Source organism: Herpailurus yagouaroundi, unplaced genomic scaffold (genome assembly GCF_014898765.1).
Source record: "Herpailurus yagouaroundi ecotype Mexico unplaced genomic scaffold, PumYag 160, whole genome shotgun sequence".
Classification (NCBI taxonomy): Eukaryota; Metazoa; Chordata; class Mammalia; order Carnivora; family Felidae; genus Herpailurus; species Herpailurus yagouaroundi.
In genome coordinates this window covers 22,900,948-22,917,571 of record NW_024412401.1, presented here as the reverse complement: position 1 = coordinate 22,917,571, position 16,624 = coordinate 22,900,948, and the positions used below count along the sequence as shown (strand labels likewise).

The 16,624-nt window shown below is 50.9% G+C and overlaps 1 protein-coding gene across 2 annotated transcripts in view; it reads left to right on the top strand.

Annotated features, from left to right (window-relative positions):
* SHB (SH2 domain containing adaptor protein B) overlaps positions 1-16,624 on the top strand; it is a 136,003-nt gene that overhangs the window by 87,882 nt on the left and 31,497 nt on the right. For both annotated transcript variants that reach the window (XM_040481748.1, XM_040481747.1), the window contains exon 3: positions 123-338. In XM_040481748.1, coding sequence (XP_040337682.1) covers positions 123-338 — 216 coding nt within the window. The remainder of the gene's footprint in view (positions 1-122; positions 339-16,624) is intronic.

Here is a 16,624-nt window from a genome sequence, read left to right as displayed (position 1 = left end):
TGTGCAGTCCTCACCTCCTTGGCTGGGACTGAATTCCCGTGGGTGTCACCTGACAGATCCCAGATGAGGAAGTAAGTTCCGCACATCCATTACATCCCTGCCTTCTTCCTTGTTGCTTGCAGAATTTCAGAGGCAAGAAAGTGTCCGGTCCCAGCACAAAGGCATCCAGTTATATGACACCCCTTATGAACCTGAGGGCCAAAGTGTCGACTCGGACTCAGAGAGCACAGTCAGCCCCCGACTACGGGAGAGCAAGCTGCCCCAGGACGACGACAGGCCCGCCGACGAGTACGACCAGCCATGGGAGTGGAACCGGGTCACCATCCCAGCTCTGGCAGGTAAGGAGCCGGTGGCCCCGCTCAGAGGGCGCTGCTGACCCACGCTCAGTAGTCGCCTTTGGTAAAGAGGGTACATGCACTGGTCCCTTTTGCTCAGGTAAACCCACAGGGCTTCGTTTGATGGTCCGGCTGGGCCCCTCAAAGATGATGAGGGTCCTAGAGAGAAGGGAGGCCAGGTCAGGCCAAAGGGAAATCCTAAGTCTGGCCTCCAGGCCCTCCGTTCCAGTCTTTCCTAGTCTTCACAGACGGCTCCGATGATTTCATTGTCTGACTGTGTTGGTAGTGCTCTAGTTCACTGAAGCCAAGATTTCAGAAGGAATTTTCTTATAAACTAAAAGAAAACCAACTGCAAAGCGGTTCCCACTGAGCCTGAGGGAGCCCAGTGCTTCTGTCTATTTGTGTGGATGTGATAGGCCTGGTATACCTAGGGCCACCACGTTTCCTGTTCCAGCTTTGGCATGAAGCCATTCATAGAGCATAGGCATGGGCACATCCTGACCTCAAGCTGGCTGTCACCCTGGCCGAGAATGTCAGGTGCCCCCCATCTGCCTCACTCTGAGACTGGTTCTCTAGAATCTGGGTATCTGTCACAGCACTAAAACTCCTCTCCCACAGCCTTTTGGAAAGCTGCCTGCTACATGTGTCACAGGTCTTAAGTTTATGTGCTCACCCTCTGATTCTAATCCCAGCCTATTAGATCCATGCCAGGGTTATGATCTAAAATTCAGAAAAGGCATTGTTTATGATCATGAAAGGTGGGAAACAACCTGAATGTCCAGCAAACAGGGATTGATTCAGTGGAATATTGTACAGGCGCTAGCAAGTGATATTGACAAAGAGTTTATAACAACACAGGAAAAATGCTTATGTTTAATGTTAAGAGGTGGAAAGCCAGATGCAAAAGATTTCTTATGCATCTAAGAGTTTAGGCATGTGAAAAAAGGGACATTGAATGACTCATTTAATTCTTGCCACACTGAAGGTCAAAAGCGGGGGGGAGGGTGGTTTTAATTTTTAATTTAAGATTCATTTTTGCCTGAAATCTCTCTTTTTCGTACCCAGCTGGACACTTCCTTTCTAGTCCCCAGCAGCGAGGCCTCGGCCCTACCCCTATCCTGAACAACAATTGATGTTCTAGCTGCTCAAACACATACTACTCACAGTTCCCTGGACGTAGTGTGCATCGTGCAAATTCCATTCCTTCTGCCTAAGTGCCCTTTACTGCCATGGAAAAAATCTTGTGCCTCCTTCCAGGCCCAGCTCACACGTTGCCATCTCTGTGAGCCCTTCCTGGGACATAGCTGTGCATCCCAAGGGCTTTCTTACTGTGTCTCTGGGCCTGTTGAGCTTCTTGCACTCAACCCTGGCATGACGTTTCTCTCATTGTACGGTTAGCCCTGTCAGTACCAGTCTCCACCTGTCAGACTTTGAGCACCTGGCCGAGAGCCAGACATAGGAGTAGTCGTGAGGTTGAAGGTCAGGTCGCTCCCATGCATTTCACAGCCCCCTGTCTTCCTTTGGCACAAGGGAATCCAAGGACTGTCTCTGTCCCCTGGCATCGCCAATAAGGGGCTGTGCTCTTCTCCTGGCCGTGAGGGGAGCTGGAATGGGGCCATTGCTACCCAAGAGCTTACTTTCTGCAAACACCAGTTTGATTAAAGGGCTCGTGTGGCAGCTCTCCCAGACACCCAGGGCCTGTGGCATGAGATAGCACTGAGACAGGTGGAGGGTCTCACCCTCTCCTAGACTGACCACCTGTAGGTCCCTCGAGGGTAGGGTTACCTTTGAAGCTCTAGTCTGGTCTGGCACCGTGCTGCTCACAGCACGGTCCCTAGACCAGCAGCATTGCATCCCCTAGGAGCTGGTGAGAAATACAGGGTCTTGGGCCCTACCCCAGACCTACGGAGTCAGAATCTGTTTTAACAAGACCCCCGGGTGATTTGCATGCATATTAAAGTATAAAAGCACTTAACCTATAGGACCTCAAATGTTCTAAAGGCTCTCAGACCAGAACTTGCCCACTTCTGCTCAAAGGTGGTTTTAGAACTCCTGTACATTCTATACAAAGGATCACAAGGTCTCAGCTAGAACCGTCTCCTTCTAAGTTTCTGGGCCACAGGTGTCCATTCTGGACGTGGCTTTATGTCACTGAGTTGCTATCACAAGGGTCATTATAGGTCTACTTCTTAGGCTGCTGAGAGAAGACAGACTCAGAATCAGGTCCCTGTCTGTGTCTCATCAAGTCACTTATCTGTGCATGGCCTGCTCCAGAGTATAAACCAGCTGTTCTCTTTCCAAGAAGCTTTTGGCTTCATTCTGATTTCTGGGGCCTAGAAGGAAGCTGTTTCACTCGGGCTGAAGGGACGCTATGAGCACCTGTCATTAGTCATGACCGGATGCCTCCCCATGTCTGAATAGCCCGTCGGTGCAGTGTTCGTAGGTAAGGAGCACCTGGTATCCTAGCCCAGAGTGAAGGTGGAGTGAGAGGTGGATGGGCCACTTTCCAGGTAATGAGGATGAGTTGAAGTGGCTTGAGTGGATAACTCAAGTGCTGCCATGGTCCCATTTGTAAACCCAGAAGTGTGGCTGCCCAGGATTGAAGGACGGTGTCCTGTGTGAGTCAGTAATGCACGTACATGAGTATGTCCGGACACACACACTTGAGCAAGTCATTGGTGTCACTGGGGAGCAAGGCAGTGCTTGGCTAGGCCCTGTCCTCCTTACAACACCCGTTTGAAATGGTTTCTCTAGACTCTCAGGAAGCTCTCTGATGCTCACTGAGACAATGGAGTACAGGAGCTGGGAAGTGTCTGCGTATGGGATAAAGTTGGCTGGGCAAAATCGTTACCATCTCTTTCCTCCCTTTGTGTTCTCTGGTTCTGCATGTTTAGCCTGGATGAGGGAATCTGGGCAGTGTTTTCAAATTTCCAAAGGGTATGGATTGTGAGGGAGCCCCAAAGGGCAGAGCTGGACCCACCAAGAAGGAGTCACCAGCATTTAGGGTCCAAGTGAGTGGTGAGAATCTCATTTACACCTGGAAGTATAATGAGCTTCCCCTCACTGGGAATTTGCAACCAGCAGCTCATTTGAGGCAGGAATGATGATAGAGGCTTTGCCCAGCAGTGGGGGGTTGGTCTGTCACTTTGAGGGTTGTGTCCATCCTTCAGCACCCCACCATGCTGATCAGAGACAGGGAGAAGGGAAGGCCTCTGAATTATCTCCATGATTCAATCTATGAAGCAAAAGCGCTTCCAGCCTTTCAAAGTGCTGTCCTATACTGCATTCATGGAAAGAGGCACTCTCAAAAGAGTTCTTTGGCATTCTCCATAGAAGTAACCCTTCCCAGCCAGCAGCTCCAGACCAGCCTTTATGGAAGTCAGGCCCTTCCCAGCTCAGCCACACTCTGGCAATCTGGGGGCCACTGCCTCTAGAAGGCTCAATTACCACCCCCCGGTTGTGGTGAAGACAGATGTTGCAGGGTATGAAGTGGTCTTAGCTTCTTGGGTATGAAAGTCTTCCCTCCTAGAATTCTCTGGCCAGGTGAGTGAGAAATACCACAAGCTCTCCAAAAAACCTTGGGCCTTCACTGCCTGCTTTTCCTCCAGGAAGCTGACTGTGGCCTCAGCCAGAACCTCCACCTGCCCTGCACTGGAGTTCCTTCCCACATGCGTGGCCTTTGTTGATCCCAGCCCGCAGAACAGATGCCTGGTCAGGTTTCTTGCACCGCCAACTGCAGGAAACAGACAGGCTGCAGCTCCACTGTGCACAGAGAGGTGGCATGGTTTCCATCAAGCTGTCAGCCCCCTTCCCCATGGCAGAGACACCTACCCTTAGAGCTGACCAAGTTCGGTTCCCAGCCTGCTTTGACTCACCCCTTGGGAGTCTTTACAGCTACAAATTGCAAGGTAGCAGGTGGGTCTAGAAATGGCCTGTGGCACTCCCTGCCCAGTGTGGGGCAGGAAAAGCAGCCTAGGGTGATTCCACACTGTCTTGGGGCAGCGTGGATTGGTACAGAGGGTCTAACCAGCCCTGGGCCTTGTGGCAGGGATTGTGACATGGACAAATGGAGCCTGCACAGGAAGTGTCCACACAGGGAAGGGCAGAAGAGCTGAGAGGATAACCTAGAGAAGCAGACATGGGCTCAGGGTGGCATGGATTAGGTGTCTTCACATCTCTGAGTGGCCACTGGGAGGATGAGGATTGAACCTGTCTTAGGAGCCTCCCATTTTCTCACCCAGGAAATGTGTCAGCTGCAAAGGGTCCTAGTAAGGCTTAAAGGACACGGCATCAGGAAAGTGCTGGCATCTACTGAAGCACTTTCTGCCTGCATTATCTCCTCTAATCCTCTCAGCCACGCTCTGGGGGATTAGTTTCCTCATTTTACTGAGAAAAAAGACTGAGGCCCAAAGAGAAGGGGCCCATAGCTAGTCAGCCACAGAGCTGGGATGTGAAGTCCAATTCCAGAGCCCAAGCCCTAACCCAGTGGCTGTCTGGGCTCCCTGCTGCCGTCAAAGATGCTGCATAAGATATGGTTGGAGCCCATGGGAAATGTCACCTGCCTTTTGTTGCCCTTGTACAGATTCCTCCCTATGTCTACATCTGGGAGGATACTCTCCTGGGGTGTGCGATCCCACCTGGAGTGGTTCCAGCTGAGGATTCTGCAGGAGCCCAAGTTCTGGAAGTTCATGCCTGTGTGGGGGGGCTAAGCAGAGCCATCCCACGGGCTAGTCATGCTCTGCCACCACTCAGCTCCCACACCATGGCATCCCACTCCCTCTTGTCCAGCTGGGGAAACTGAGGCCTGGAGAGGAGAAGAGAACCCCCAGAGACTTCATAGCAGAGCCAGTCAGGCCATACACAGAGGATAGATCAATATTTTCCTTTTAATCCAATGAGTACTGTTAACAGCTATATCCTTAATGGTTTGTAATTGCTTCTGAGAAGCAAATGATCAGAGTGCTTGGTCAAAGAGCCAGGTGGCAGGGAGTGTGTGAAGGGTGCCCTTGAGATCTTTTAAAGGAACAAAGTCATTTCTTTTTTTCATTTTCGACTCACTGTCTGAAGATTCGTTTCTGTTGAAGCTACTTTTTGGGCGATGCCCTGGGTTCAGCCGGCAACAGGTCTGCTTCCCAGCAAAGATAGAAGACAGACAAATGACTCAGTGCTGAACATAGTTATTTGGGTATTTATCTGTCTTCGCCACTAGCTTCTCAGCGAGTTTCTCTGCCCTCAAAAGCTCAGGACAGGGGTGCCTGGGTGGCTTGGTCGGTTAAGCGTCCGACTTTGGCTCAGGTCATGATCTCACGGCCCATGAGTTCGAGCCCCGCGTTGGGCTCTGTGCTGACTGCTCAGAGCCTGCAGCCTGTTTCAGATTCTGTGTCTCCCTCTCTCTCTGCCCCTCCCCTGTTCCTGCTCTGTCTCTCTCTGTCTCAAAAATAAATAAACGTCAAAAAAAATTAAAAAAAAAAAAAAAGCTCAGGACAGTGTTTTGCATGTCAGGAGTCAGTGGGGCAGTTGAAGGAGTCAGACAATCCCAAGTTCATATGTCAGCTCCACCACTCACCAGCTGTGGGACCTCAGGCTGTTCAGTCTCCGAGTCTTAGCTTTCCCATCTACAAAACGGGGATGCTCACAACGCTTTTCGCACTGGATCCCTGTAATAATTAAGGGAAAAGATCTGGATGAAAAGACTTTGTTAGCCCTAAAAGGTCTCACTTGAGAGCATGGTTGTCAGTGTTCAAGGAAGTCCTACTGTACTAAATAAAATTCAATTTAATGTTAAAATAGTACCCCATGGGGAGGTACTTCGAAGGCTCAGAGGCCCCACTTACAAAGTCCATTCCTCGTTACGCCTGGCAATGAGAAACATGGATGGTGTGGAAAGCAGTACTTCTATAGGAAACCGTAATCTCTATTCCTATAGTAGTTCCAATGGTGAGCCACCCAGTTTTTCTATTCTTCAGTCCTTCCCAAGGATTGGACCACTGGTCCCTGGGTGTGAGAGGGTCCCCATTGCCTTTCTCCCTTCTGTCCCCCTCCCCATTCTAGCCATGACATACTTGTGAATTGGTTGGCTTGCCCCAGAGCAAGCAGGGGACTCACCCAGAGGAAGCATTAAATAGATTGCTGGGTCACACTCCTCAGAGTTCCTGATGCAATAGGTTTCAGGGACGAGGCATGAGAATTTACATTTTTAACAGCGTCCCAAGTATTACTGATGCCACTGACCTGAGGGCTTCACTTTGAGAACCTACAGTGTACCCTGTATATGTTACATGTTAGGTACCAGGATGAGGGGGAGTTAGAAAGGGGATATCACAGCTCAGCTCAGTGGTAGCAATGCCACCTCCTCCAGAGAGCCCTTCCTGGATATCTCCAGTCCCTTGCCCCCCCTCATCCCAGGTTGGGCTGGGACCTCTGTGCTTCTACCACAGCCTGTACGGGGTGCATTGGTTTATTCTGGAAGAGCCAGATACACACTTGCAGGGGAAGTGCTAATGATGTGTTGGTCACCCCACCCCAAAACTCAAGAGACACCCTGTTGAGTTTTGACACCTGCCGAACCTCATCAAATAAGGCTGAAAGGGCAGAGAGAGGGCAAGTAAAGTCCTGGATATGTCTATTTCCTCCACAATTCTGAGTCATCTCTGAACCAGCTCAATTGACCAATTTAAAATAAACCTATTAAGGTAAAGGGACAAATGTGGGAAGGACAGGAAATTCACATTTAGAGAACACCACTTACGAAGCCCTGCAAGGTGGGTGTGGTTTCATTGTCCTCACACAGGTGACAGGGCTCAAGCTCAGAGAGGATGAGCAGCTTGCCCACAGTCGGACAGCAAATGAACCCAGGTCAGTCTGACTGCAAAACCTTTGCTCTTTCTACCGCTGCATTGACATCTCAAGTGTGGAGAAGGTAGGTCTGAACATTCCCTTTACCTTGTGCTGGTGCGATGTGCCTTTGGTTGCTGTGGAGCAGTTGCACCCACTCCATGCTGACCTCGTGACTTGTCACTGGCAAGTGCAAGTGCTCTGAGTCTGGTAACTCTGATATTATGTGCATCACACACTTCCTCTGGGCTTGCTGCTCCCACCAAGCCCTGTGACTCATCGTCATGCACTCAGAATAAACAGGCTTAGCCCCTGGAGAAGGTTCCTCGGGGAGTCTTAGACCTGCCACTGTCACCTGGCACACCGAGACACATGCCACCTCCTGCTCACCATGGGCCCCAGTGGGGCTTTTGTGATGCTTCCTGTCCCTTGCACAGCTCCCAGAATACCTTGGGCCTGCAAGGAAATTAACAATTTTGTTTGTATGGGGAGCTTTTTGCAATGTAATGAGTAACAGTTGTAATTAATGTTTAACACGTATGAACAGCAGGTCTGCAGAGAAAAGGGGGGTTTAAATGACTACGAAGAGAACTGGGATCACTCACTTCCTTTGGCTAATATCTTACTGAGGGACAGGTTTTTCCAGTTGGCTTTTCAACTTGACATATGAATGAATTAATTCATTCACTACCCCCCCCCCAGAGAGAGAGAGAGAGAGAGAGAGAGAGAAAGGAAAACACTATTGTTTAATAGCTTTGGTTTGTCTACTAATTACATTGATAGATAGAAATGTTCCTTCGAGTGCCTTTGTCTCCTGTGTAACAAAAAGCACAAAGATTTGATAGAATCTTTGCTCTTCTGTTTGGCAGGGCAGACATCTTCATGTCAATAGAGATTTTTGTAAGCTCTGTGAGGTCAGAGACTCTGCCTGGCTTGTTCACCCCTCCAGAGTCCCCACCTAGATCCATGCCTGGCACATAGTGAACATACAGATATTTGTTAAGTTATTGAATAAATCATAGCTCAGGAAAACCAACCCCATGACTGCTTCAGCTCGCTGGAATACCTAGGTAATTGTGCAGCCTGCTCACACAGAGATGGTTTATTTTCATATCATTCTTTCATGCTATATGCCTGTCTTCTCTCCAAATGTGGCTGAGGGATCTGCACCTGGACAGGCATTTTTGCCTGGCTGTTAACTGCCGCAGTTGCTACCTCTGTTCTGAATTCCTAGGAAGAAGCCAAGAGTGTGTCCCTGGCTGTCTGAGGATTGACCCAGGAGTCCGGATACCACATTGCGGGTGGAGAGAGTGGTGTGCTAGTGGGTGGCATGCAGTCCCCTGAGAGCCATGCACCTGGCTTGTCCCCTCCTGTCACTCTTCCTTTTCCTCACTGCCATCTCCAGAGCGATGGCAGCAGAGACATATAAACAGCTTGGTGGGGGCTTTTGGGCTCCTGGATGGGGGGACTTGTTTCCATAGATGCCCACCATGCAGGTCCTCTGAGGCTTGTGGATGGGGGGAGAGTCTCTTTGCCTGGCCGTAGGATTCTAAGTGAGCGTCTGTGGGTGTCTGTAGGTGTAAACATCAGGAAACCTGCATCAGACACAAGCAGGCGTTCTCCATCTGACAGGTGAGCCCGACTCAGAACTAGTAGAGTACATATGAACTCAGGTGCCAGAGCCACGGGGTCTGGATTTAAAGCCCCGTGCTGCCACTTGCTAAGAGGGTGACCTGGGGCAAATTGCCTCTGTTTCCTCATCTTAAAATGGGTGGTAATTGGTGCCGAGAGTTAGGACACAGTCAGTGCTCGGTGGATGCAGGCTTTGGTATCACTGTCATTGTTAACTATGTTTTTGAGAATGTGTTACACTGTAGACAGGATTTGTGCTGACCTTGTTAGAGGCCTCTGGGATTGAGAAGACTTGGGTTGGAGTCAAGTTCAAATCTAGCTGTTGACTTGGGGCAAATCAGTCTCATTTCCAGCCCTCCAATTCTCATGTATAACATGAGTTATGACAAAAAAGATGGCTTGCTTCGGCAGCCATCAAGGCCTCTGCATTTGGATCATCCCATCATTTTCATCAGGATTTATCTTATTTCCCATAGCCGAGCAGCAGCCCTTGGGGTGGGGTCTTTGCACCAGACAGTGGTGCCTGTTTCCTATGGGGGGTGCAGAGTAAGAGGACGAGGACACACCCACCCCTTGTTCCAGGCCCTCCTTCCCCAGCCCAGACTTGAGTGTACATGCATGGACAGCGTTCCTGGAACCCAAGCAGCATCCCGGTGCCTGCTTCAAAACCCATCCAATGCCCCGCTTCTCAGGGAGTCACCACTGCCTCCCTTCACAATGGAGACCTCTGTTCTCAGACACTGCCCAAAAGATGTGGCAGCGTGGTGCCCTGGGGCTTGCATGTGTCTGCCGAGGTGAACACAGAGGCCTCTTGTCGGCAGTCCTGGAACACAAACCAAACATTTGCTGAGCTGCCTGTTGTCTCCCAGTACCTGGAGGTGCTGCTCTCACGCACAGGGCAGGTGGGGTGGGGGGAGGCGGGGAGTGAAGCCTGCTCTTGAACTGGAAGGAAAGGGGGGGCCTCACCTCTCTGGGCTTCGATTTCTCCATCAGTAAAATGGGAATTCTAATACTGATCTTGCCGTGAGAAGCACATGAGGTAACCTAGAACATATGTTTAGAAAGTTGAAGCAGCAAAGACCGTTGTCGTGGGAACAGATTTTCAGTCAATTGCAAGTGTTTGCACATTGTCGTGAAAGTCTGTGGTGTTTCCAGAGGCTCCAGGTGTCATGTGGTCCACCCTAGCTCCCCAGACCACTGCACTGTCTCCCTCCTTGCCCCGTCTTGGGGGCTCACTATTGCCTGGGCAGCAGCCCCTTGTATGCTTCTCCACCCCTCCCCTCACACTCCCTTCCCCCCTCACACACACAGATAGACTAGACTAGAGTTGAGGCCTAGCTGTTGGCAGAATGGAAGCGTCAGCGCCAAGGACTGTGTGAAAGGGGTGCTTTGGACACCTTCATTCTAGTCCCTGTGGCCTTGTGTTTTCAGAGTATAGGGCAGGCCCCTCCTGTGAGCCCCATGTGATTTACAAAGTTTTCATTTCTGCTTCATCCACAGAAGGCCTAAAAAAACCTCTTCAGTGGGCTGAGAACTCCTTGCAAGGCCTTGTTTTCAGTTGTCTAATCCTTGTTGCCTTTGCTTAACAGACTCTGTCCTGCATAGGTTACTGGGAGGGTCAGAGTCTATTACTAACTACCTCCATATGGTATATGGTATAGGTATATGGCATATACCTTTATGGTATAGGTATTGTCAACCCTGTTTTACAGAAGCGATAGCTAATGTTCAGAGAGGCCTAGAAACTTACCCAAAGTCACACAGTAATGGCAGAGGCAAGAATCAAACATGGGTCTTTCTAATTCCATAGTCCACACCCTTTCCATGATGCCGAGCCACTATGGTTCCTCCATTCCCTGGCCTTGGTGTAGCCCATAGGCGGTTCTTTAAAGTCGGCTGCATGCTGGCTGTGCAGAAGTTCAGAGGAGGCTGAGGTATGAATGAGGCGCAATCTCCATTTGGTTCTGAAAAGACACCTACCTATACTAGAGACTGGGGTGGGATTAGACAATGGCATATACTGGGGATGTAGGGCACAGAAGAGGAGAAGGGAATACTACCTGGAGGGTCTAGGTCAAAACCTCCCCTAGGAGGAGGTAGCAGTGGAGCTGAACTTTAAAGAATAGCTAGGATCGTGCACCAAGAGATAGTGAAGAAAGGGATTCCAAGAGGGCAGGCAAGGCAAGGCAAAGGCCTAGAGGTAGTTGGTGGATTTGGGAAGTGGCTGGGGTTTTTTTTGTTTTTTTGTTTTTTTGTTTTTTTTTTAAGTTTATTTATTTTGAGGGAGGGAGGGAGGGAGGGAGGGAGAGAGAGAGAGCGAGAGCGAGAGCGAGAGCGAGAGCGAGAGCGAGAGAGAGAGAGAGAGAGAGAATGAATCCCAAGCAGGCTCTGCACTATCAGCACAGAGCCCAACACGGGGCTCAATCTCACAAACTGTGAGATCATGACCTGAGCCAAAACCAAGAGCCAGTCACTTAACTGACTGAGCCACGCAGGCACCCCTAGGGGACTGGCCATTCTTTGTGACCGGAGCCAAGGGCTGGATGTGGATCCCAGAGGGGTTTTGTAGGGAAAGGTGGGTCCAGAAGGTTGGACTAAAGTCCAAGTCACTGAGGATCTTGAGCACTAGAGTGAAAAGTTTGCCCTCCATCCAGGGATACTGGGAGCCAGCAAGGGTTCATGAGCCCAGCAGAGCTGTGCTTTAGAAACCTATTGGCTTTTTGGAACTTGTTTTCTCTGACCAGCCCTGAACGATAAACAAGAAAGGAGCTAGACCCTGAAGGAACACATTTATTTCATCTAAGCAAACGTTTACTAAATACCATCTCCATAACAAGCACTACTTTAGGTTTAGGAGCAAACAAGAGATTGGAGAGGAAAAAGAGAAAGAAAATAAATCCCAGGCACCGTGTCCCCACAGAACACCCAGGCTGACTGGGGAAGAGTGGGAGGGGTGTCTGTGGAGCTGTGCCAAGTGTTTCTGGGGAGGAAGGGGCTCCCAGCAGGCAGTATCCAGGGAAGCATTGTGGAGGGGTGGCCTTTTGCCAGGTCTTGGAAGCTTCTAGATGTCATAGAGATGGAGTAGGAGGGTGCTCATCCCAGGCCTAGAGGTGGGAAGCAAACCACAGACTGAATGAGGGAGGCACAGCCCCTGCCTGACCACAGGGAAGGAGGACCTGAGGGGACAGAGGGGGAGCTGGCAGTGGTGACTCAGAGGCCTGGGCTCCAGCCTTGCCTTCCCTACCCCCATCCCACCCTTTAGCTTTGAGACCTTTTGAGGTGAGTTCTTCCTCACCTCTGAGTCCCGATCCCTCACCCATCACACACGGGGTGGTGGGGCTATTGTGAGAGTCAGAGCCAATGGGGGTGCCGGGCACACCGTCTCCATTATTGGCAGTGACTAAACACAAGACCAGTTGGTATAAAGTCTGTAATACAAGTAGGAGGGGACCACCAGAGTTGGAGACTAATGCAGATGGAGGAAAGGCCTCCTGGAAGGGCAGTGCTGGGGGGCACCTGAGCTGGGTCTTTAAAGGCTGAGACCTGTTGTTAGACCGGAATTTTTGGAAGGACATTTGAGGCCTCTCACGTCTCCCACTGCCTCCCAGGGCCTGGTCCTGCCCACCTGAGCCTCCTCTCCCTCCTGCACAACTCTGACTTCCATTTGTAATTGCCTATAGGTGCAATTAATTAGGTTCTGTCGTTCTAATGACTCACAGGGGTGGCATATTTTTTCTCTAAATGCAGATATTCTTTTGAGGGTTTGTGTCTTTATCTTTTGCAGAAAATCACTAAATTAAAAGAATTGCCATTTTCAATTGCAGATTAAAGAGAAACTTAATTAGAAGGAATGAAAGCAGTTGTGTTTGGAGCTTTTGTTCTTAACATTTTTTTTTCTTTTGCTGCTGAATCACTGTACTTGCAGTTGGTGTATTTTATTTTAGGTGAAATGATTTGCCTAATTAAGCCTGTCATTCATCACCACCTGTTCCCTCTAAATATATGGCTATATTATTAAGCTTGCAGGCGAATGTATAAATGAATTCAGTGGGGAATTACAGTGTTGACTGGGATATTATTAGGTTTTATCCAGTTTATCTGGTATGAAAACCGATATTTTCTTCCAATAAAGTGAAACAACAGCTCATTAAGCTTCTTCATTTATTCATTGGGCACCGGTTATGTTGCAGGCATGTGCGAGGCATAGGGCACAAGGGTAAGTGTGGTACAGCCCCTGCCCCTGAGGGTCTCATGGGGCACCAGACCACGAAACTGGCCATTAGGATGCCATTAGGAGCAAGGTGAGTCTGGAGAGAGGGTGAGGTCAGGGAAGGCTTCCTGGAAGAGGTGGCCCCTGAACGGCAAGTGGAGTCAGTTAGGTGGAGAGGCTGGCAGAAGCTTGTGGGGTTGTGGCCATTCAGGCAGAAGAATGGCCTTGAAGTGCTCATGGTACAGACTAGGCTGGACAGACAACCAGGTCAGTGGCTGTGCTGCAGAGCTGGGGTTCCTTCTGCGATCAGTGCTCCATGCTCCATGCCTGTCCTCACCTTCCGTGCCAGGGGGTATGTGGTAGGATTTTATATTGACAGAAATCTCCAAATTCCAATTTTAGTCCCGAGGTGAACATGTCTTAAAGTTCCTCTGGTCTCTCCTCCTCTTTAGCCTGTGGCAAAACTATACCTAGAGCCTCATCTTCCCCCCCCCTTCCCAACCTCTTCCCACATCATGCCACTTCCCTGCCTACTTCAGCACTCTTAGCCCCCCGGGCCAGAGGTCTGCTGAGCAGCCCCCTCTCCATTCCTAACAGTCTCAAAGTTAGCAGAGGGAGGGACCGTGGAAGAGTGCACACTGGTCCATGATCCCTGGCCCCCCTCTCCCTCTGTGCCCCAGATCTCCTGTCAGTGGAGCATCACAGAGTCTTGGCTGGCTCAGCCCATGAGTAGTCAAGTCCTTTTGGAGTCATCTCTTAACATCCCTCCCATCACTGAGGTATTCACCTCCATTACTTTCCCTAATTGGTCTCCCTGCCTCCCTGTTTGCCCCCCACATCCCCTCTCCATCAACAGAGTGAATCTGAGGATGGCATTCCCTGACTGACCTGTCCATAAGATCAAGACCCAGCTCTTTAGAAAAGGGCTGTGTGACCAGGTGCTCACCCCTGCCCAAGGTCACCCATCCAGAGCTTTGCAAGGCAGGTGATTCACCTCTTCCCAAGAGGTGACCCCCCCACCCCCCCACCCCTAAGAACATACACCATTTGACTGGTTGCCATGAGGGCTGGTGTGGTTCGGCAGGAGCCCTGGTGGGAGAGCCAGGTTGCTGGGAAGCCAGGCAGGGGCCCATGGTGACATGTGCCAGGGCCGCAGCTCTGGGCTTCACCCCCTCACTACCATGGTGAAAGCCCAGGTTATCAGCCAGATGGAAGAGGGCTCTCTCAGACACCCAGCCCCAGGATGTGTACCTTAGAAGGGCCTTGTCATTGCTGTCTGTCCCTGTGGTTGGGACAGAACCGTAGCCTGAGAGGAGGGCAGAGCCCCCAGCAAGCCTTCACTCTCTCCCCTCCCCACACTTCCAGTCCTGGTCTCCCAGCCTGTCAGTGTCTCTAGGTTAGAGTTTGGCCTCTGTCCTCCTTCCTCACGAATTTTAATTATGATTTTCTGAGTCCTCCCCTCCTGGAGAATGCCAGCCCTGTCCCTCTGGTGCTCAGGCCAAAAGCCTGTAGCCCATCGATCCTCTTTCCCGCACACTCCACTGGGAATGCACAGACAAGCCCTGTCGGCCAGTCCAGCAGTGGCATCCTCACTGCTCTCCTTGTGCACCTCTCTCTCTCTTTCATTTATAAACTTTTTAAAGAGCAGTTTTAGGTTCACAGCTGAATTGAGCAGAAAGTGCAGGGAGTTCTGATAAACCCCCGTCCTCCACCCTTTTTGGCAGAGCCATCCTGTTCAAAAGTGCCAGGTGAGACCCTCCCCATCAAAACATCAGAATGACTCTCCCTTTCTCTCAGAATAAAACCAAAGTCCTTCACAAGACACAATGCCTGATGATCTGGCATGGTTTCCTCCCACCAACCCTCCATTCCCGCTGGACTGTATTGTGTCTGTCGCCCGAGGCATGTTCACACCTCTGGGCCCTTGAACTTGCTCTTCCCTCTGCCTGGAATGTCCTTCCTCTGGGTTTTCTTCATGGCAGTTAGAGCAGCTGGTAGGTATGCTGTAGCTCAGACCTATCCCCCTTACTGTGTCTATCCCTGCCCGGACTCTAAACTCCTCCGGCAGGATTTCTGTCTGATTTGCTCACTGCTCTTTCTCCAGCCCTGACCTTGCCTGGCACATGGGAGTGAGTGTTGAGGAGCGGAGCAGGTTGATGGACGGGCTGCCAGCCTCCCCTGCAGTCATGAGAGTGAGCATGCACACGTGGGTCCGGCATGTCTAGAGCCTTCCATTAGCAGGAATCTCCCTTCCCATTGTTTCCCATCATGGTTAATGCAGAGTGTGTTTTGGAGGGATGGAAATGCTTTGCAGTCCTGACGGATGATCTTGCTCAGCGGCAGAGACCTAGAACAAGTTCACCCACATTCCACTCTCCCCACAGTCAGAGCTGGGTTTTCCCACCACCTCTCCTGAATGTGAGGTTGACGTCTCGCCACTTCTGTGCTTGCTCTTTGGAGATCGTGTGTCCCTGGGCCTGCAGCTGGACCTGGCTTTGGGAGCTTGTTCCGCAGGCCCTGGCCCGTCTCACTCTGTGTGCTAGGCCCTTAGGAAGTTATTCTGTCATCTGATCTTCACAGTACTGTGGTGAGATGGGAAATGGGGCCTCAGAGAAGTTGAGTAACTTGGCCAAGTCACACAGCTAGCCACTGACAGTCTTGGGAGAGGAACTCGGTTCAATTTGGAAGCTTGTGTGAAGTACCTGGCACGGTGTCCACACTGAACAGACATGATAATAATAAAAGTAAATATTTATTATAACGTTAATTGAATAGAACTACATGCCAGGCACTGTGCTAAACTCTCGGTGATGTCACCTGCCTGAATCCTCGCAACAACCCCATGAGGTAGCGACAGTTATCATCCCTTACAGAGAAGGAGACCAAAGTCCAGAGAGATAACTTGCAAGGTGGACTAACTGGTCTTCAGGAATGCTTCTGGCAACTCCGGGTTCAACTCCGTGTTTTCTTCCCTTTGTGGGATATCTCCAGGGTCCTGCCCTTGAGAAACAACCTCCCCAAGTCTGTGGGGGTGAACGATGCTCCCACAGGCCCAGAGCCGGGAGGAAACGTATGGCGGGGCCTGCCCCCGTGCTGTGAACTGCTTCAGCCTCACCTGGGTGCTGGGTCTGGGACAGGGCTCTCTGCATGTGGGGCGCCCATGCAGAGGGCACTGAATGAAGAGGAGCAGACATGGGGGGTGCAGCATGACCCTTGACTGGAACTCTGTGGGCTTATCCCAGAAGAAAGGGAGCAGATGTGGCTCGTGTGCCCTGCAGGGGATGGGAGTATGGGAGGAGAGGAGCCACTTGGAGGCAGAAATGGGAAACACCTGCCCGCCCCCCTCAGAACTGTCCAGGGAACTGAGCCCTCATGGGAGTGCCGTGCCCCCCTTGCTGCAGATTGCAGGGGGTGTCCTTCGGGGATAAGGCTGAGCTCAGTGGCCTCTGGAGCCCCTTGAATGCACCATCTGGTTCTGACAGCACCTGTTGTGGGAAACTTAAGTCTCTTGAGCCATGTTCGTTCATTGCCTGGAGTTCTTCCCCCTGTGAATCGTAAAGCCCCAGTAAAAGCAGTCGACTATTACCCCACTGTGCACCACCCAGTAACCTCT